At 36.8% G+C, this 22,148-nt stretch overlaps 1 protein-coding gene across 21 annotated transcripts in view; it reads left to right on the top strand.

The window, feature by feature from the left end:
* Window positions 1-22,148, top strand: part of PATJ (PATJ crumbs cell polarity complex component) — a 350,711-nt gene that overhangs the window by 186,421 nt on the left and 142,142 nt on the right. For all 21 annotated transcript variants that reach the window (XM_082356311.1, XM_082356308.1, XM_082356317.1 and 18 more), the window contains one exon: window positions 20,591-20,787. In XM_082356311.1, coding sequence (XP_082212437.1) covers window positions 20,591-20,787 — 197 coding nt within the window. The remainder of the gene's footprint in view (window positions 1-20,590; window positions 20,788-22,148) is intronic.

Raw genomic sequence — 22,148 nt, 5'->3', positions numbered from 1 at the left:
GAGAGTTTGGGAGAGTGACACAGGAAGATGCAAGCTCCCCAGGAGCGCCCACCTGAGAATTCACCCAGGAAACAGTTTTATAGGATTTAAAGTGCATTTTCGGTGCCCTTTGTACCAGGTCGCTTGGATTTTCTCCTGCCAGTGCCCCATTGTCTTTATTTTTGAATGATAATCTCATAGGGCCAAAGAACTCCATCAAGATATAAGCAAAAGTGAATTGCCCGGAAAGACAAACCTGAGAAAATACTCAGTCTCTCATCCTTAAGTTCTCTGAGGCTGAAAATCAAGTATTAATCATTTAACTGAGTGCTTACTATGTGCCAGATTCCATGATAGGTGTTGGGTACAAAAATGAGTCAAACACAGGTCTGGTTCTCAAGGAGCCCCAGTCCTATGAGGAAGATGAAGTCAGTCAGTTTTCACAGTGGAGGGAGAGCTTTGATAGAAGAAGGCTCAAAGTACCTTGGAAATAAGGAAAGGAAATCCTGCCTGAGGAGTCATAGAATGCTCCTCTGAGCATTGTGCAAAGTCACTAAGGCAGGGAAAGACAGAGGAGCCATGATTAGGGTGCACCCTGCAAGGGTGCATCCTCCAAGGGAGCATGGCAGAAAATGGAGCTCCACAGGAGTATTTACTGAGCGTTTTCATGTGTTATGGACTACCATGTGTTAATAAGCCTATCGAAAATATAAGGGGTCGTTTTATTTTTAGTTGGCTATACTAAATTAAGAACTCTCCTTTTAGTCCTAAAATCTTTTTTTTTTAGAAATTTTTTTCTAAACTTTTGATATTTTTTGTTTTACTAATTTTACCTTAAGTTATCTCTTAAGAGTTGGACTTTCTGTTCAAGGAAAGATACTTTAAGAAGCATTCAGTACCTGCTCTGTATAGGGTTGACTTGACTACACATTAGAAAAAAGTTGAGTATTAGATACAGTTTCATATTACCTTTTAAAGAAACATGGTTTATAATTTATAAAAGAGGTAGTGATTTATGTTAAAATATTGACTCTGCCCTTTGCTAGCTAATGTTTTTGGGCAGTTCAGTTAATCCCTTCAAGTTTCAGTGCTTCTTATTTCTAGAAAGGACAATCGAAGTATTAAACAAGACCATTTATTTGGAGTAACTGTCCCTCAAAAGGCAGCATTTGTTATTGTTATAAATTTGAGTTCAGAATTGCTCTTAAGAGATTTTAGATTAGTCTTCAGCAGATGTTTCCTTGCTTGCTTTCCTCCTGTGCCATTGCTTTTGCCTTTCTATTATTCTTGTTTCTTACTCGCAGGTCTATCCCCTCTCATTTATCTTTTTCTTGTGAGAAAGCAATTGCTCAGTGACGTGCAAGATCCCATCCAGGTTCTGACTGTCAGCTGCTTTCAGAGTGTGATCAGTCTAAAGAGGAGACACATGAGAACAGATTGGCTACAATGCTTGAAACAGTTCCTTTTTCATGTTATCATCTTCACTGCCTGAAAAAGAGCCAAAAAGATATCAAAGCCCAAGGGGTAAAGTATAAAATGGTGCAAAAATACCAACACCAGAGAAAGAAACAGGTATCAATTCCTCTGTGGGAAGGAGATGAATGGCAAATGTTGTCAGTTTATTTTGACAATCTCTGGTATCTTTCCTGTATTTTTATTATAATCATCTTAGCTACCAGTTTTTTAGAACTTAATCTTTTTGGTTTTAAATTTATTTATTTGTTTATTTATTTACTTATGGCTGTGTTGGGTCTTCATTGCTGTGCGCAGGCTTTCTCTAGTTGCCGCGAGCAGGGCCTGCTCTTCCTTGCGGTGCGTGGGCTTCTTACTGCAGTGGCTTCTCTTGTTGTGGCTCGCAGGCTTTAGGGCGCAGGCTCAGTAGTTGTGGCGCACGGGCTTAGTTGTTCTGTGGCATGTGGGATCTTCCCAGACCAGGGATCAAACCTGTGTCCCCTGCATTGGCAGGCGGATTCTTCACCACTGCGCCACCAGGGAAATCCTAGAACTTAAACTTTTTTGTTGGCATCTTCAGGTATGTGGAATACATGCTTCCTTTCATCAGCAGCTTTCCTACAGAATATTTATGTGGTTTCCTTCCTAAATCTCAGGTGTTGTTTTGGCAAATGCAGATCTCGATCACAACATAACCTTGAATAAATTTTCACAGGCTAACTTTTTAAAAAAAATAGACTATCTTAGTTATTTATTTTTTATTGTGGTAAAAAAGTATTGTGAATAGTGCTGCTATGAACATGGGTATACAAATATCTCTTCAATACTCTAGTTTAAATCCTTCTGGCAGGAGTGGGATTGCTGGATCATATGGTAGTTTTATTTTTAATTTTTTGAAGAACCTCCGTACTGTTTTCCATATCAGTTGCTCCATTTTACAGTCCCACCGACAGTGGACAGGCTTCCAACTTATTCACATCCTTGCTGACACTTCTTATTTGTGGTTTTTGATAGTAACCATCCTAATGGGTGTGAAGTGATATTTTATTGTAGGTTTGATTTTCAGTTCTCTGAGATGATTGGTGATGTTGAACATCTTTTCATATGCTCGTTGGCCATTTGTGTATCATCTTTGGAGAAAAGTCTATTCAAGTCCTTTGTCCATTTTTAAACTGGGTTATTTAATTTCTTGTTGTTGGGTTGTAGGAGTTCTTTATATATTCTGGATATGAATCCCTTATCAGATATATGATTTGCAAATATTTTCTCCCATTTCATAGCTTGCCTTTCCACACTGTTGATTGTGTCCTTTGATGAACGAAAGTTTTAAATTTTGATGCAGTCCCATTTGTCTATTTTTGTTTTTGTTACCTGTGCTTTTGGTGTTATATCCAAGAAATCATTGACAAATCCAAAGTCATGAAGCTTTCCCTTGTGTTTTCTTCTAGAAATTTTATAGTTTTTGATAAAATACTTATGTATGTATTTAAGACTTTTTTATTCAGAGCAGTTTTAGGTTCACAGCGTAATTGAGCAGAAAGTTAACAGTTACCATATGCTTCCTGCATGACCCATCCCCCCACACGTACAACTTCCTGCACTATCAACATCCTCCACCAGAGTGATACATTTGTTACAATTGATGAACCTTCATTGACATGTCATTATCACACAAAGTCTGTAATTTACATTAGGGTTCACTCTTGGAGTTGTGCATTCTATGGCTTTGGGCAAATGTATAATGACATGTATCCATCATTATAGTATCATACAGAATAGTTTCACTTCCCTAAAAAATTCTCTGTGCTCTACACATTTATCTCACCCTCCCCAGTAAGGAGTTAACTTTTAATCAGGAATATTTTGAACTGTTCAGAAGATACCACCATCAAAGTATTCATTGTCCAAACTGCAGAACTATAAGACACTGATGAAATTTTCAGTCACCTGGTTTAGTAGTCATTGAAGTGAGAATTTCATCAGGACAATGTTCCCTTTCTCTCAATAAATCTTTATTAACAAAAGCTTCAAAGCTGAAAACTTTAAGAGCTAAAACTTCTTTACATTATTTTAGAGGATGACACTTTTTTAGGGTAGTTTCACAAGTACTCTTTATTTGATCATTTTAAAGATACTGTGAGACAGTTAAGGCAGGCAAGATTATTTTCATTTAACTCATGACCAGACTGAGGCTGGACAAAAGGTAAATGATTCGCCCAAGATTTCATGGTCAGAAAGTAGAGTCCTGGGAATTCCCTGATGGTCCAATGGTTAGGACTCCTCGCTTTTGCTGCCAAAGGCCTAGGTTCGATCCCTGGTCAGGGAACTAAGATCCCACAAGCTGCGCGGCACAGCCAAAGGGGAAAAAAAAAAAAGAAAGAAAGTAGAGTCCAGGTTCTTAACCCCAGGTCTGATTTTTCTCTCCACTATACCATGTTGCCTCTCCTCTTGGACTTGGTAGCGAATGTGAATATGCTATCAGCCTATTGCAGAAGTAAATGAGATCTTTCTAGTGACTGGTTTCTTTGCCTAAACTCTGTTTAAAACATCACAGCATCTGACATGCTCTGGGATGAAATTGTTAAACAAAAGTTTTGCTATTGTTTAAAATTACATGAGCAAAATTAATGATATATAAATCATATTATGACAAGTTATAGAATTAGTCTTCTTTCTCATAAAACCTCTGGAAGTGTCATGGGATACTATCTTGTCATTATTTAAAAATTAAATATTAAAATATACAATGTACTTTGCAACCTTAACCTGTTACTTAAACTCTCTTAGCCTGTTTCTTTATTTTTAAAATAAAGATAATGATAATAATTTTAGAAAGCAACGCTATGTAATTAAAACTGGTTTGTGTGGTACTTTAAGGAGCTCTCCAACTGCAAGAGCTAAGGGAGGAAAGTTTTAGCTGGTTAGGGAACAAAACTCAGGTACAATGCCTACTATTACATTAAGCTAGCCACTTTGTACTCTGTAGTTCTGTCTTCTCAAATTCGTGGGACAAGTGATTGTTCTTTTTTTAAAGATGGGAATGTGAAGTTGAGTGACTTGCAGAAGGTCAACAGATGCAATGTGGCATCAGGGGAATTCAAACAGTACTTCTTTTTGACTTCACCATGTGAAGATCTTTCAAAAGCTTGTGTACTTTTTTTTTGATTGACTCTGGCTCCATATACCTAAAAGATAGTGTTTCTAATAATATTAAAACATGAATTACCCAAAAAAGTTGTTCTCAGCTTAATTTTGGAGTCTTTTATTACAATTTAATTCTTAGGGAAAATAAAACTCTGTGTTTATTAGAAATTTTGATTAACCTAAGTAACCTGTTTCTTGACTAATTCAGATAATGAAGAATTTGTAAGTTTGTGTTTCCATAATTTATTCATACGTTTATGCTGCACCTCCTCTGGACCAGTAACTCTAACTCGACAAAGCAGGTAGTTTCTCCCCTTATGATAGCGGAGGGCACAAACATTAAACAACTGAAGACACCTACACAAAGTACTGTCAGATCTCAGCTAGAATTCCACTTCTTCCCTGAATCTTACTCTGATGGTTATTGGAACTAATATGTATGTACAGGGCCCTGGGCAAACATAACCAGATGATTTCCTAAGCAGGTACGCAGAGGGAAATTTGCTTCCAAAGTATCAGTTCCTAAGGGGGCCCGGTAAACTTGGCAAATATTTACGTTATATTCCTTTTTCTGCATTCTACTACAGTTTGCTTTAATTATTGGAAACCCATTTCTCCCACAGAAAATATAATTAAACACCTTAATGCTGTGAGTGCCCCTGCTGATCACCGTGATCTGTTGCCAGTGTGGAGCTTTTGTTGAGCATTATTGCATGACTGGGTAACGACCAAGAAGCAAAATCAGCCCAACTCTAACACAGTTCTACTATGCTATAACCATAATGAACTTGCAACTCTGAGCTTTTATAGTGATTAAAGAGCCATATTCTGTGTTCTCTTGATATTTAAAATGTACAACAAATGATGGTAAAGAGTGCTTTTTGTTAAATTAATTTTTATTGGAGTATAGTTGCTTTACAATGTTGTGTTAGTTTTTACTGTACAGCAAAGTGAATCAGCTATACATATACATTTATCCCTTCTTTTTTGGATTTCTTTCCCATTTAGGTCACCACAGAGCAATGAGTAGAGTTCCCTGTGCCATACAGTAGGTTCTCATTAGTTATCTACTTTTTACATAGTATCAGTGTATATATGTCAATCCCAATCTCCCAATTCGTCCCACCCTTCTTTCCCTCGGGTATCCATACATTTGTTCTCTATGTCTCTGTCTCTATTTCTGCTTTGCAAATAAGATCATCTATACCATTTTTCTAGATTCCACATATATGCATTAATATACGATATTTGTTTTTCTCTGTCTGACTTGCTTCACTCTGTATGGCAGTCTCTAGGTCCATCCACATCACTACAAATGAACCGATTTTGTTCCTTTTTATGGCTGAGTAATATTCCACTGTATATATGTACCACATCTTCTTTATCCATTCCTCTGTTGATGGGCATTTACGTTGCTTCCCTGTCCTGGCTATTGTAAATAGTGCTGCAATGAACATTGGGGTGCATGTGTCTCTTTGAATTATGTTTTTCTCTGGGTATATGCCCCGTAGTGGGATTGCTGGGTCATATGGTAGTTCTATTTTTAGTTTTTTAAGGAACCTCCATACTGTTCTCCATAGTGGCTGTATCAATTTACATTCCCACCAACAGTGCAAGAGGGTTCCCTTTTCTCCACACCCTCTCCAGAATTTATTGTTTACAGATTTTTTTTTTTAATTACTTTTGGCTTTTTTCAGTGCTGTTTTCAAAATCAGAACATTACTGGTTTGTCTCAAGACTTAGTAAAAATCTGAGGTCAGTAACAATCAAACTCTTTTTATACCTTGTTTTCCAACATCTCTAAGGGTCATTAAGGCGTTTTGAGCTTGGTTGGAGACTTCTTTTTTTAGACATTTTTCTTTAATGTGTTTAAGAATTACATAGAGATATGTTTATAAAAAAAAAGTGATGACTCCTTGGCTGTATCACAAGATTTAGATTTTGTAGATGTGACATGGAGCCCAGTCAACTGCATTTTATGCACAACTACCTTGGGTGATCTGTGGACCACACTTTGGGAAACACTGGTTTGGGTGTAATGGTGCTCTTGCAGAAAGGCCTCACTGGGCATATCCATCAAGACTGATGATGTGTGATACAGCCACTATGGAGAACAGTATGGAGGTTCCTTAAAAAACTAAAAATAGAACTACCATACGACCCAGCAATCCCACTACTGGGCATATACCCTGAGAAAACCATAATTCAAAAAGAGTCATGTACCAAAATGTTCACTGCAGCTCTATTTACAATAGCCAGGACATGGAAGCAACCTAAGCATCCATCAGCAGAGGAATGGATAAAGAAGATGTGGTACATATATACAGTGGAATATTACTCAGCCATAAAAAGGAATGAAACTGAGTTATTTGTAGTGAGGTGGATGGCCCTTGAGACTGTCATACAGAGTGAAGTTAAGTCAGAAAGAGAAAAACAAATACCGTATGCTAACACATATATATGGAATCTAAAAAAAAAGAAAAAAGAAAATGGTCAGAAGAACCTAGGGGCAAGACGGGAATAAAGATGCAGACCTACTAGAGAATGGACTTGAGGATACGGGGAGGGGGAAGGGTAAGCTGGGACAAAGTGAGAGAGTGGCATGGACATATATACACTACCAAATGTAAAACAGATAGCTAGTGGGAAGCAGCTGCATAGCACAGGGAGATCAGCTCGGTGCTTTGTGACCACCTAGAGGGGTGGGATAGGGAGGGTGGGAGGGAGGGAGATGCAAGAGGGAAGAGATATGGGAACATATGTATATGTATAACTGATTCACTTTGTTATAAAGCAGAAACTGACACACCATTGTAAAGCAATTATACTCTAATAAAGATGTTAAAAAAGACTGATGATGTGAACCTGTATGTTTGAGCATGGGTGCAAATATAACCATCTTCCTTAATTAGGGTGGATTAACTTTCCTGCATGCTAATTTCATTTTATATTTTAAGCCTAAAGGTAGTCAGTGAGCTTGCACTTTGCCTTTGTAGATAGATCATTTGTCAACTGCATCTGCCTCCCTGAATGATTGCCTTGCCCCACATCCCTCATTATCAGAGGGATTTAGCAGACTGGTCAGTTTTATCATAGCATGAAATAAGGAATTGGGATGAGATTTGTGAAAATGAGAGGCAAAGATAGCCCACCTACAACTTCAGTTTAGGCCTGGCCTAATTGCCCCAGTATCTGAGACTTAGAATAGTGAATCTGGCCTGATTAATGAGGATTTTTGGATTCCATTCCTGGTTTTGCTGTTTGTTTCCAATCCACCTCTCTCATCCTTGGTGTCCTTGATCATGAATGCCCTGGACTGGTTTGTTTCCTTCTCCAAACTAAATGTGATTCTTAAGAGTTTAGATACAGATTACAGAAATCAGATCTTTCTTTGCCTGCTGTTAAGTGACTGAAAGAAAGAGCCCAATCATATTTGGAATTTCTTATGCTTTTGATAGTACCTAATTCAATCTTTATTCCTTTCTCTTTTAATTCACCCTTATATCCTTAGCAGGTAGCCTAATGCCTGGCCCGGAGCAGGCATTCAGTATTTTTTTTTTTTTTAGGAATAAATAGAGTGGAGTCGCTCCTTTCTCTGATTCCTTAGGTTGCCTTTTCTATTCCAGCTGGCACCTTAACCCAGTTTATATCCATTTCCTGTCACTCTTGGGTTGCATAGTAATGGCCTCCTAAATGGTCAGGTTCCCCATTCCTCTCCTCTGGGCCATCCTCCCCAGAGTTGAGTGCTAATTCATCCTCAAAGAGTGTTCAAAGTGTTTTGTCCCTCTCTGCCTTATCTACCAGCAGTTCCAGGCTTACTTCCCCTTCATTCTTGGGCTCCAGGCCGAATTCAGCTGCTCTCTGTTGTTGATACCACAAACCAGCCCATTTAAACTAAATCTTCACCTCCTTGTGCTTCACTCCTTGTCTTCAAGGATCAGACCTTAGTTTCCTTGTTCCTCTTACCCTTCCTTTACCTCAGATATCCAAACAGTTCATAAGCCTTATTGATTTTTTCTTTTGAATTATTTCCTACCACCACATGCAAGCTGAATTCTAATTTTTTCTCCACTATTTTTTTTTTTTTATAGTCTTTCTCTTGGTCTTCCTCTTTTCTCATCTCTCCTCTTCAAGTTGTCCTATGTGTACTGCTGCAAATTAATCTTCCAAAGGCTAGACTATGGGGATTTCCTTTGTGTGTTCTAGGCCTCCCCCTAAATCATGAATTCCAAAAGGACTGAGGCAGGTTTCAGGGTTCACGTCTGCCACTCTACCACATGTGGACACAACATGCTTCTCGATCTTTCTTATGTGCTGGGTAAGCATATGGGATTTGGAGTGAGGCAGACCCGAATCTGAATTCTAGGTCTGCCAATCCCTAAATGCGAGTTTGGGCAAGTTCCATAACCTCCATGATCCTCAGTTTCATCATCTGTAAGATGGGATGATTATACCTTATAGGATTATTAGGAGGGTTTTATTTTGCTTTTCTTTTAGTTGTGAAAATTTTCAAACATTTGCAAACCTGAAGGAGAACAGTGAGTGAATTCCCATATATTGTTCTCCCAGACTTCGTAATTAACCAGGTTTTGCTGTAGTATTTGTTTTACCTATCCTTTATTTTTCTTTTATTTTTCTTTATTGAAATAGTTTAAAACCATTCTCAGACTTGTCATTTCATTCATACATATACATCTCTAAAAGTACAACTATAATATTGTGCACTGTATATTATACAATATGTATAATTGTGTATATATATAATACATATACACACAGTATAACCCAATAATTGTTTGGTTTTATCTAATATATAATCCATAATCAAATTTCTTTATTGTCTCAAAATGTAGTTGGCTTGTTCAAATCAGAATTCAAACAAGATTCTCATATTACATTATTAAGTCTCTTTTTAAAAAATAAGTTTATTGAAATATATACAAACAGAAAACTGTACCACAGTTTGATGAATTTTCACCCACCAAACAGAACATTACTACCACCCAGAATCACTTCATGCCCCCCTTTGATTCACTATTTCTTCTCTCTTCCCCAAAGGTCAACACTGTCACTGTCTTGACTTCTAAAACCATAGATTAGCTTTGCCTGTTTTTGAACTTGATAAAAATGGAATCATGTGGTGTATACACTTTTCTTTCTTGGTTTCTTTCACTCAACAGTATGTTTCTAATATTCAAACATGTTGTTGCCTATAGCAGTACTTGTTTGTTTTCATTATTGAATAAAGTTCCACTGTATGGATATGCCACAATTTGTTTATCCAATTTACTGAGAATGGACGTCTTGAGGGCTATATTTCATAATACCAAATATGCAAAGGGATCAACATAGTGTCTAACAGAGAAAGTTCAGTTGATATTAATACAGTGCCTTATGTTTACAATTTGCTCGTTGCATATTGATTCATTTGAATTTTGTTTCATCTAATGGGAAAATTTTAGATTTTCACTATTGAGTATTTTTTTCCTCACACTATGGTCTCTTAAGGAAATAATTGTAATGATTCTTATTCTAATTGACAGCCTGAATTATGTCACTTTAAAATTATGGTTGCTTTCCTTTTCCATTCTTATATCTAAAATGGATTGAATTTTTGTGAATGAAAGGAAGGAAATGACTTAACTTTTCTGTTTTTCTTCCGAGTTCTGTATATACTTTTTGTTTAATTCTAGCCCTGACTCTCACCTGAGATTATTGACTCCAGAGCCGAAGTCTTTGGTTTCAAATCCCTATTTTACCACTCACTAGCTGTGTTACTGTGCAGGTTACCTATCCTCTCTGTGCCTTTGTTTCCTCATCTGTAAATTTGGGGATAATAATACCTATATCACAGGGTTTTCATAAAAATTAAGTGAGTTAAACTATAGTGAAGTGCTTAGAACAATGTCTAGCTGTTATTTTCATACTTAACTGTAGTTCTCATGTTTTGTGTCTCAATTATTAACTTCTATCTGTAGGTCCACATGATATTATCATATTTATATACTGGCAAAAACATCTAATATATTTAAGAGGAAAGTTTGTTTATTTGTCACGTCAAATATGGTTTCTTCACGCTGACACATTTTCATTATTTTCTTTATTTGGTCTGGAATTTCACTTGAGATTTGTTCTTTCCTGCTGGAGTTCACATGCTGTTTATTCTGATTGGTTATGAGTTTTTTTTCCATATGTTTTTACTTCTTAAATCTGCATGTACTAACAGAGAACTAAAAGTTGGTTACTGTGTAAGAAAATTAGATTAAGAGATGCTTCTCATAACCTGATTATTTAAAAGTGGAAAGGTTGTATTTAATGTATAAGAAACACATTTAAGTATTTTCTCTGTATTAAATTATTTTGTGTTGTTTGGAAACAGACCAGGTAACTAAATGCTTCTAAAATTGTACTGGGTCATTATTTTGGTGTGTTGAACATTTGTTATTAAAATACTGGGCAGTGACTTGAATTGTTTCTTTCTCGGGAGAAAGGCTCTGTTACTTAACAACACCTAGTATCCTATGATGATAGGAAAACACCCTGAGACCATACTGTTGAAATCTTAATTGGCTTTTGTGGACAAGGGAAAACGCTGATGCTTTGATACAGAATTATGAGCAAATTGGGATTCCTTTCTTCAGATAACATTGTCACAGGGCTGGAAAATCCATGTTTAAAGCAAGTGTGCCTATTCAGCTGAGTCAAAAGACTGTTCTCTCTCTCTCTAGTTATTCTAGTCTGATGTTCATTCAGCGGTACTTGAGTAAAGCCTGGTGCCAAAAGAAGTGGGTTGCTTATCTCCTAATCTCTGATTTGTATTTAGAAACGGAAGGCATCTAGGTTATTTGGGCTAGGAACTACTACCACGTGACTAACACACTGTGGAAGTCAATGAAAGTCAATAGAAAGGTTGGCTGTTTGTTACAAATAGTCCTAGGAAATACCAGTAACAGGCATGTTACTAAAAGTACTTACATGATTTGTGTGTGTGTGTGTGTGGAGGGGGGCGGATGTTTGTGTATAGGAAACAAAGTATGGGTTTTTTTTGTTTGTTTTTTTTCCCTTAATTTTAGAGAAGAAACTCATTGGCTTCAAGTAAAATAATACTCTTTACCCCACCTCTTCAATTTTTTTTAGTGAAATCAAAATTAATACGTTTTAGGAAAACTGTTCTCTTTATACCTTTCCCCCCCACATATCCTTTTCCTCACTCACTGGTTGCCATGGAAACAACTCCGTGCAGCTCTTAGAGCAAATTCCAGGCAGTGTGGGTTTCCCTTGTAGTGGGGTCACATGTCTGAGGCTGTAGAACAGTTTGTGCTGACTCAGCCATGCACAGGATGACCTCAGCTGTGATTTCTCTCTTAAATGCTGAGTGAGCAAACTTGCTTGTGGTGTCTTGATTTTTCAAAGATGAGAATTCAGGTCTGCTTTCCCCCCACACACTAATTTTGTTTTCCTTCTCCCCTTTTGAAATTCTAGATCACCTTTTTTTTTATACCCACAGAGTAGAAGCAATTGGTAATGGAAGTTATGGAAAACATCTCAAATTGGAGAAGGAGAGATGCAGCCTAGGAGGCTGGGAGATAGAGGGAGAAAGACCGAGATTGAGATTTCAAAGTAATCTGTTGTATAGTCAAGATAAATCTCTTATTTAATCCTGAGGTATGATTGTGGAGCCAGAGATAATCTCCATATCAGATTAGTTTTGTGTCAGGCATATTTAAAGGATGCCTTAAATTTGGTATCTGTGAACTTTATGGTTGACTGTCATGTGCACTGTAAAAAAAATTTTTGCATTGCATGGGAGATGAGTCTGTTATTTACAGACCCAGCTGCCCATGAGAATCATCTAAGGACCTTGTTGCAAAGAAAACTTTACCCTGTTTCTAAAGTTTTCCCCAGACTTACTGGCTCAGGATCTGCTGGTGGAGCTCGGTCATGATTCTGTTTTATAGGCTCTAAGGGTAATTTTTAGGTGGCCAGCCTGACAGATAATCTAAGGAGACTAAGCCTGGGAACCATTGTTTGAGTTCCCTTAAGTGAACTTCTTATTATTTAAAATTCTACCAGTCTAAGAGATAGCTGTGATGTGAGAGTACAAAGCTCTTAGATTCAGCAGACCTGGCCCAAACACTGGCCAAATCACCTTAACTCTCTGAGTGTTATTCCACTCACCTGCAAAAGGAGGTGTTTACAAAGGTGTTGGAAGGATTCAATGACATGATGAACTGCGAAACGTTTTTTTCATGTAAGGACATATACGATAATATGAGTATTCTGAAGATAGCTTCTTTTACTGAGGGAGAAATTGGAGATCATTTTTGTTCTTTGAGATGTTATGGGAGAAATTTAACATGATTTGGTAAAGAAAAATTGAACTACAAACTAGAAGACCTTAGTTTCTAGCTATAAATTAGCATTATAGCATTATATTCATTTCTTCAGTCTTATTTTTATTTATAAATTGGGGGGGGTGCGTGCTGTAAGAGAAGGTAGCTTTACACAATACCTTAGTTTGTTTCGCTTTATTTAAAAGTCTCTGGTTTTATGATATGGTGAAAACATAGCATTTAATTTATCTGAAGAGTTGGACCTGTCATCAAATTCCCTTGTAGTTATAGGTTTGAATAAACATTGTAGGATAACTCAAATTCTGAGGCCTGAAAATCGTAATACAAATGTAACTGAAAATTAAAGATCATGTGTGTTACAGAGCATTTGGCTTTTTTTTTTTTGTTCATGACCACTTAATCTCCTTTATTACACTTACAAATAAAATATTTGTCCACAGCATTTTCTTAAGACTTCATTTTTTTTAGAGTAGTTTAGGTTCATAGCAAAATTGAAAAGGAGGTACAGAATTTTCCATATACCCCCTGCCCTACACATACATAGCCTCCACCGTTATAAAAATCTCCCACCAAAGTGGTACATTTGTCACAATTGATTAACCCACATTGACACATCATATTCACCCAAAGTCAGTAGTTTACCTTAGCATTCACTGTTGGTGTTGTATAGTCTAAGAGTTTGGAAAAATGTATAATGACCTGTATGTATCATTATAGTATCACACAGAGAACTTTGGCTGTTCTAAAAATCCTCTGCACTCTGCTTCTACATCATATTGAAACTGGAATGCAAAGTTGTCTTCGTTACTAACATATATTATTATTATTTTTTAACATCTTTATTGGGGTATAATTGCTTTACAGTGCTGTTAGTTTCTGCTGTATAACAAAGTGAATCAGCTATACATATACATATACCTCCATAACCCCTCCCTCTTGCGTCTCCCTCCCACCCTCCCTATCCCACCCCTCTAGGTGGTCACAAAGCACCGAGCTGATCTCCCTGTGCTATGCGGCTGCTTCCCACTAGCTATCTGTTTTACGTTTGGTAGTGTATATACGTCGATGCCACTCTGACTTCGTCCCAGCTTACCCTTCCCCCTCCCCATGTCCTCAAGTCCATTCTCTACATCTGCATCTTTATTCCTGTCCTGCCCCTAGGTTCTTCAGAACCATTTTTCTTTTTAGATTCCATATATGTGTTAGCATACGGTATTTGTTTTTCTCTTTTTGACTTACTTCACTCTGTATGACAGACTCTAGGTCCATCCACCTCACTGCAAATAACTCAATTTCATTTCTTTTTATGGCTGAGTAATATTCCATTGTATATATGTGGCATCTGGCATTTTTATTGTCTTACTGCTCTTCCTGTTTCATGATGCACCAAAAAAAAAAAAGAGAGAAAGAAAGAAAAGATAAAGTATCAATCTCTTTGCTTTTCAAGTTTCTTCAGTTTAATAGAGTTGATTTTTAAAAGATATTGTATACATAGTCCTAATGGATTTTGTTACTTTTGAATACAAATCCAAAGAAGAAACAAACCATTTTTCTACTTCCTTTAACTGAAAGAATGCATTGTCTTTGAAACAAATTGCATGTGTCTAATGGTTTTAGGTCTCAGATGGCTTTTATGTAGCATTGTTTGGGGCATTGGCAGGAATGTAGGCAGAGCAATTGAAGAAGACCTTAGAAATCATCTGTCTATGCTTCCAACAGGCATATATTGTATATATTAACCACCTAATATATGTCAGGCACTGTTAAGTGCAGAAGACAGCAGTGTGCTAGATGTACAAGGAACTTCATGGAGTTTATATTATAGGATAGGGCAATAGAAAGAAAGCAGAAATCTAAAAAGATACTTTCAGATAGTACTATGAAGACACACAAAACTGGGTTTGCATCCTTATTATATCAGTTTCTAGCTAAGTGACCTTTGGCAAGGTCAGATCTTATTTCACACATCTAGAATGCAGTGATGATAATTTCTACCGATAGGGTGGTTTTTAGCTTAAATGGAGAAAATTTACTGGATGATTTTAGTGCAGTTTCTGCAACTTAGCAGGTCCCCAATAAATTATTACTGAAACTTCATAACTATTCAAGCATACTCAACTCTTAATTGTTCTAGGATTTGCTTCTTTGCTGAGCTTTATTCTGTTGAGCTTACCCCCTTCTCCTATTTTAAAAAAAAAAAAAAAGATAATTTTAAAAGTCAAGGAAAACTGAATAACCCATGTTTAGGTAAATAAAGTTGGAAGAAGTTGGATGCAGGATTATTGGAAATGTCAGCTAAAATGAGTTTTGAGTATTATGCAGTAGAAGTTATATATGACCAGTAGAATGAGAGTTGGCTAGAATATCTATGATATTCAGTGTAGCTTGCAGACATTGATTGGTTTTCCTGACGACACAGTGAAATGGATGGGTGACTTCAGCTGCTGGTATTTTTCTCATAGTTTTTCTCTCTCTGAATTAGAATTATTGATATGTATGCATGTCTTCAATGATAGATTTTAAGGTCCTTGAAAACAAATTCAGTAGTGTGCCCTTCACATCACAAGCCTGACATGAATTTGGATTCAATCAATATTTTTTAATTGAAAAAATGGGAATATGCCAGTGTCATAACAAAACAATTGGCCAGAAAAATAGGGCTGGAGGTTTCAAAAGTTCGGGATAACAAATCTACAACTTAGTCCCTTGGTGGAATGTTGATAAGGGAACCAATTATTTGAAGGTCTTTTAAGCCTATAGATAGGGTTGGGTTTTTTTAGTAATTGTGGTAAAATATACATAACAAATACACCATTTTAACTACTTTTAAGCGTACAGTTCAGTGGCATTAAGTACATTCACATTGTTGTGCAACTGTGACCACCATCCACCTCCAAAACTTTTTCATCTTCCCAAACTGAAACTATGGAAAGGGTTTTAATTCCACACTTGACTGGCACACAATTTTAAAGCCACCTCAATGACCTATGAACCATGGGACAGTCACTTGAAACAGTGCTGTTATTCCTTTGCTCCTCAAGAAGTTGTCCTTGGGACTCCTCAATATAAGTAACTCAAAGAAGAGAATCCGGGGAATAATGATGCTAGAGCCCCTTCCTCTCCTGATTCCCATTGGAGGATGGCGTGCCTGCTTCCTTCATGCCATCATGGGGAACCACTGTTTCCTTTCACAAGTCTCAATTTTCCTCAAGATAGACAAAGTTAAAGAAGAAAAAAGTAGCTGTGTCACCAATTTTAACTTAGAACCTCAATATAACTAAATGATGAAAATGAAATCATGGTTGTGTTGTTCCCCTAACATTTGGACCCTATGTCCTAGGAATTTTTAGTTAACATCCATTTTAAGGTAACAACCCTATTTTACAAATAAGTTAGTAGAGGTTCAGTATTTGGTCCAAGGAACCAGTGGTGTTAAGTGCCTCAGCTAGGACTTGAACCAAATTCTGACCCTTTAGCCCTTGCTGTTTCTATTCAGCCACAAGAATGCATTGATAGAGATTCACCTTTTGTAGCACGATTTGAGTTGTTCATCATTTGTGATAGAGCCACATTTTACCAAAGGAGGATCCCTCGTGTCATTAATCATTTACATGTCTAAGCAGTTGAATGTATAGTTAATGGCCATGAAGGTTATTTTTTTTTTTCTCTGAAGGTTGAACAAGTCAGAAAAATTTTGGAACCTGAAAGTCTTTTTATATTAATTTAATACTAAAACCTTTCTCAGCTCATTCTTTTTTTCAGTCCCCAGGGGTAGAAGATTGCACTAAATGTAATCCTTCATAGCATGTTACCATCATTGACCATCTGGGAGTCCCTGTTTGGTTTTCTTTGCTCCCTTGTATTCCTGTCTCTTTACACCCACTATAATTAACCATTCTAATGTGTTAAGTATCTGTGTTTTTGTATATGCACTTGCAAAATATGTGTTGTGGTTTTTGTGCAGAATGTTAATTCGCATAAATATTATTACATAATGATGTTGACCCCATTCTGTTTTTTCCCCATTTCATTCAGCACTATTTTGAAAATCTCTTTGTTAGTACTAACATTAATTTATTATTAATTATTAATTTATGTCAAACACAAAAGAGCTTTAAAGTTGTTTTTTGTCGTTATAGTTTTTCATAGTTTTATTGCATTATGTTCAAAGACACAGCCTGTATGATATTGATTTTTTTGAGACTTATTGAAGTTTCTTTTATGATCCAATACACAGTCTGTTTCTGTAGTTGTTCTGTGTGTGCCTCCCTCAAAATGTGTATTTTCCGTCTGTCAGATGGCACAGTCTCTTACTTATAATACCTTGAGCTTATTGTGTTGTTAGTCTTCAGTTTCTTTTTTTTTTTCAATCTTTTTCTGCTTTATTATTTTCTAAGAAGGATGTGTTAAAATTTTGTTTTATTTGTTTCCTTAACTGTGGTATCATTTCTTAACCATCTTACCCTATAAATCCTGGAAACAATACAGGTGAAAGTGTAACTGCTCTGGTTGAATCTGGGAGAACAGGTCTTAAATCAAGTGTCCCCTCAAGGCCCCATCCCCAGAGTACCTCAAGGCAACTCTGCAGAGTCCCTAAACTGGAATATTATTTCTTTTTTTTTTTTTAATTTATTTATTTAATTTATTTAATTTTGGCTGCATTGGGTCTTTGTTGCTGCACGCGGGCTTTCTCTAGTTGCAGCAAGCGGACGCTACTCTTCATTGCGCGGGCTTCTCACTGCCGTGGCTTTTCTTGTTGTGGAGCACGGGCTCTAGGCACGCGGGCTTCAGTAGTTGTGGCACACGGGCTCAGTAGTTGTGGCTCGCGGGCTCTAGAGCACAGGCTCAGTAGTTGTGGCGCACAGGCTTAGTTGCTCCGTGGCATGTCGGATCTTCCCGGACCAGGGCTTGAACCCGTGTCCCCTGCATTGGCAGGCGGATTCTTAACCACTGCACCACCAGGGAAGCCCTGGAATATTATTTCTGTAAACAAACTGTCAGTTAATCTTTTAACCTTGTACTCTTATTTCTTGTCACCCACCCACTAACCCAAACAATTTTCCGTTCAAAGCCAGATGGGCTTTCACATTCTCTTCCTCACCCACCTGCATAGATGCTTTTCCCCTTGTCATTACATCTACCAGGACTCTTCTTCACATAACCAAACTCTGTACCTTATTCAAAACCCTTCTTGTTTATGTAAACAATGAAAACAGTAACTCAAAAAGATATACACACCCCAGTGTTCATAGAAGCATTATTTACAATAGCCAAGCAACCTAAGTGTCCATCCATAGATGAATGGGTAAAAGAGATGTGGTATATATATATACAATGAAATACTACTCAGCCATAAAAAAGAAGATCTTGCCATTTGTGACAACACAGGTGGACCTAGAAGGTATTACACTAAGTCAGATAGAGAAAGGTAAATACTGTATGATTTCCCATAAATGTGGAATCTAAAAAATAAAACAAATGTGCAAACTAAATAAAACAGAGGCAGACTCATAGATACAGAGAATAAACTGGTGGTCACAGGGGTGGGTGGTGGTTGGGCAAAATAGGTGAAGGGGATTAAGAGGTACAAACTTCCAGTTATAAATAAGTCATGGGATGCAATGTACAGCATAGGGAATATGGCCAATAATATTGTAATAACTTTGTATGGTGATAGGTGGTTATCAGACTTATTATGGTGATCAGTTTGTAATGTATATAAATGTTGAATCACTATGTTGTACACCTGAAACTAATATAATATTGTATATCAACTGTACTTTAATTAAAAAAATAAGAGAAAAAAAATTCTCAAATTCTGCTTCTTCCATAAAATCTCTTCTAGCCATATCAATTCTTAGAACTCTAGAAGCAGTTATTGCTAGCACAATTAATTTAATGTTTATTCACTGACCTAATTCACTAATCATTTAGTATTTATTCAGTGACCAGCACTTGTGGTGGTTGGGATTTCTATTTACATAACTGTAGTTGTTTAATATTTGTTGTATTTGTTTGCTTCCCCTATTTTGCTGTAAAAGCATCTTGAAGGTACCATGTGTTTTGTATGCTCTGTTAAGGTACCCACATAGTGGCTTGTTCTTGGTAGTTGATGAACAAAAATACTTTGAGTTTATTTACTTCAGTGTTGATATGAATAATTTTATTTCTAATTAGAGGACAGTTTTATTACATTGCAAGTTCTTTGTTTTACTGTATTTTGCTATGTGCTCTTTATTATTAATAATAAGATTATCAGTGAAAGTTCTTTAAGATTCTCTTCAAAATCCTTGTAAAGCAGGCAGATTTAACCTCTTTATAAAATAAGCAGTCGTTAAAAACTAAATAAATAAATAAAATAAGCAGTCATTTATCATTCTTTCAATATAAATTTATGCATAAAATAGCTTTTATGGGTTTATATTTATCTACTCTTCTAAGGCAGTGTTATATCTGGTAAAGTGATGAAATGGACTAGGCTGTCCTCCTTCCCCTCCCCCTTAAAACTAATTATTCGAGTTAAGTTTCCAACTTGGAAGGTTCCCTCTAAGGACAATGAACTTAAGTCAAGTGTTAGAGCATAGAGAGTTTCAGGATAGTCACAAGCTACTGCTTGGTTATTCAGCTGATAAGATGATTGCATCACACGATGGAGTAGTCAGCAAGCCTCTGAGCCCTGGCAGCACATCTGGCCTGAGCTGGTGCTGTGTGGGGTACAAGGCATGTCTAAAGCAGTATCATTCCCAACACTGACCTGCCAGTGTGGTTTCGTTGCACAGAATCGACACAAGTGAAGTATAACCAGCCAAATCCTAAAGTAGGTAATTTAGAGCATAAAGTGGAGATTGCAAGGTGAGACAGAAGATCAAATAAAAGAATTATAAAATACCTATAAGTCATGAGCCGTTAAGTTCTTTAACGTGTATTTTATTTAATTTTCCCAACTTCCATGTAGTGGGTATTATCGTGCCCATTTTAAAGAGGAAGAAATGGAATTCCATAGAGGTAAAATAATGTATTAATTATTGGACATTGAGTAAGTGGTAGATTTGTGTATTGAATTCAGATCTGACAACTAAATCAACTTCCTTAATTCCCCTTGTTTTTACTCACATAACACCCAATATTGTTTTGTACCCTTTGTATACTTTAAAGAAATGTTATTATTTAGAATTAATTGTTGACTTTCTTTCCTACTGGACTGCAAGTCCATGAGAATAGAACCATGTCTGTTTTGTTCAGCACGCTATCTCTAAGACCAAACACTTTGCTTGTTAACACAGCTGGTGATCAGTATATATTCTTTGTTTCCCTTTTTCTTTTTTTGGAGGTGGGGGGGTGGCAGGGTAGTGCAGGGAGGCCAGGGTTTCCACCACATTGTGTTGACTCTCTTAGGTAAGAAAATAATAGTAGAAAGTCTAGGCCAGTGTGAACCTGAACAATCAGGGAAGGTTTTATGGGTGAGCCAATCTTGTTAGATGGAGATGAAATAATTTTTAACTGTAACCTATATATAAGGCTATGAATGACCTCAAGTACTTTGCTCTCAAGAAGGGACAATTCATTGTAGAGGCATCATCAAAGATGGGGAAATGCCAGTATCTTGCTAATATAGATTCAAGTGCTCTATTTAAATTTTTTTTACCTTTTTTTTTTAATAGAAAAAATCAGGCAAAGATATGCAGATCTGCCTGGAGAATTGCACATTATTGAACTTGAAAAGGATAAGAATGGACTTGGACTCAGCCTTGCTGGTAACAAAGACAGGTCACGCATGAGCATATTTGTGGTGGGAATTAACCCCGAAGGACCCGCTGCCACGGACGGGCGAATGCGTATTGGAGATGAACTGTTGGAGGTGAGGGGCATATATTCTTTTTTTTTTTTCCTACTAGGCTCATTTGATTCTTCTAATAAAATCCGTCCAGTTACTTTCATTATAATCACATAAGGGCAAAATCCATCCATATATATATACTCTGTATCTAATATATCCATCCATCTAGGGGCATATATCCTGAATTTCTGTTCTGGTGAGATGAAGGGGTATAGAGGATATTGTATAGGAAAATGAAGTGAAGGGGAAGAATGTTATAAATTACATTTTCGTCAACTATTTATTATCATTTTCCCAAGCGAGAACACAAATCATATTGTTGCTTACAGTTGCTGTTTGCTGCTTGAGTAAAAACTAATCTCACAGGGACTTCCCTGGCAGTCCAGTGGTTAAGACTTCATGCTTCCACTGCAGGGAGCACGGGTTCGATCCCTGGTCAGGGAACTGCATGCCGTGTGGCATGGCCAAAAACCAAACCAAAACCAAAACAAAACAAAAACAAAAACAAAAAAACTAATCTCACAAAATAATTTAGGGGTCCTTAAGTAAAATCTCATGGAAACATATTAAAAGAATAGGGCTTGTTTTTAAATATAAATTCCAAAAGGTTCAAAACTAATTTGTGTGTTAATCTAATGTTATTAGTGTTTATCAAAATCCTCTTCAGCTTCTGAATTAACCGTAAGTATGACATTTCTTTTTGTTATTGTTGTCAGTTAGTTTTTTGTGAAGGTGTTATAGCCAACAAAACTTTATGAACTGGTTGTCAAGGATTGGTTAATATCTGTGAAGTTGGTGATGTGGTTAAGGCCACAGGTTAAGGAGTCAGGCGTCTTATTTAGGAATAGGAGAAAGATAAGAGCAGCTCAGAAGATGACTGATCCTCTGCTACTACTCTGGATGATTTCATCAGTAGTCTGAAAAGGTTATCCTCATTTTCCTAAGCTTAAAGTCAGGGTTTCTGCTCTGAATTTATCTTAGTTTGATATTTGTTTGCCTGTTCCTCATTCAGCTAACAGTTTTTTGAGTGTCTCTTAGGACTGGACACAAAAAAAGAGATGAATACATCCAGTCCCTTCTTTCAAATAGCTCACACTCTCAAGGAAGAAAAGAGACATAAAAAGATTGTCGCATAACAAAAATGAAAAAAAAATTATAACAACAATCGTAACAATATCAATATGTACTTGGTACCAGACATAGCTTTACTGCTGAAGTCACAAAGACATTTCCTTCCTTAAAGACAGAAACTTCAGGTATTTGTTTTTTTGTTTTTTAAAAATTATTTATTTTTGGCTGTGTTGGGTCTTTGTTTCTGTGCGAGGGCTTTCTCTAGTTGCAGAGAGCGGGGGCCGCTCTTCATCGCGGTGCGCGGGCCTCTC

This window comes from Balaenoptera borealis, assembly GCF_965194805.1.
Source record: "Balaenoptera borealis genome assembly, chromosome: 1".
NCBI lineage: Eukaryota > Metazoa > Chordata > Mammalia > Artiodactyla > Balaenopteridae > Balaenoptera > Balaenoptera borealis.
This window is presented reverse-complemented; position numbering and strand designations above follow the sequence as displayed.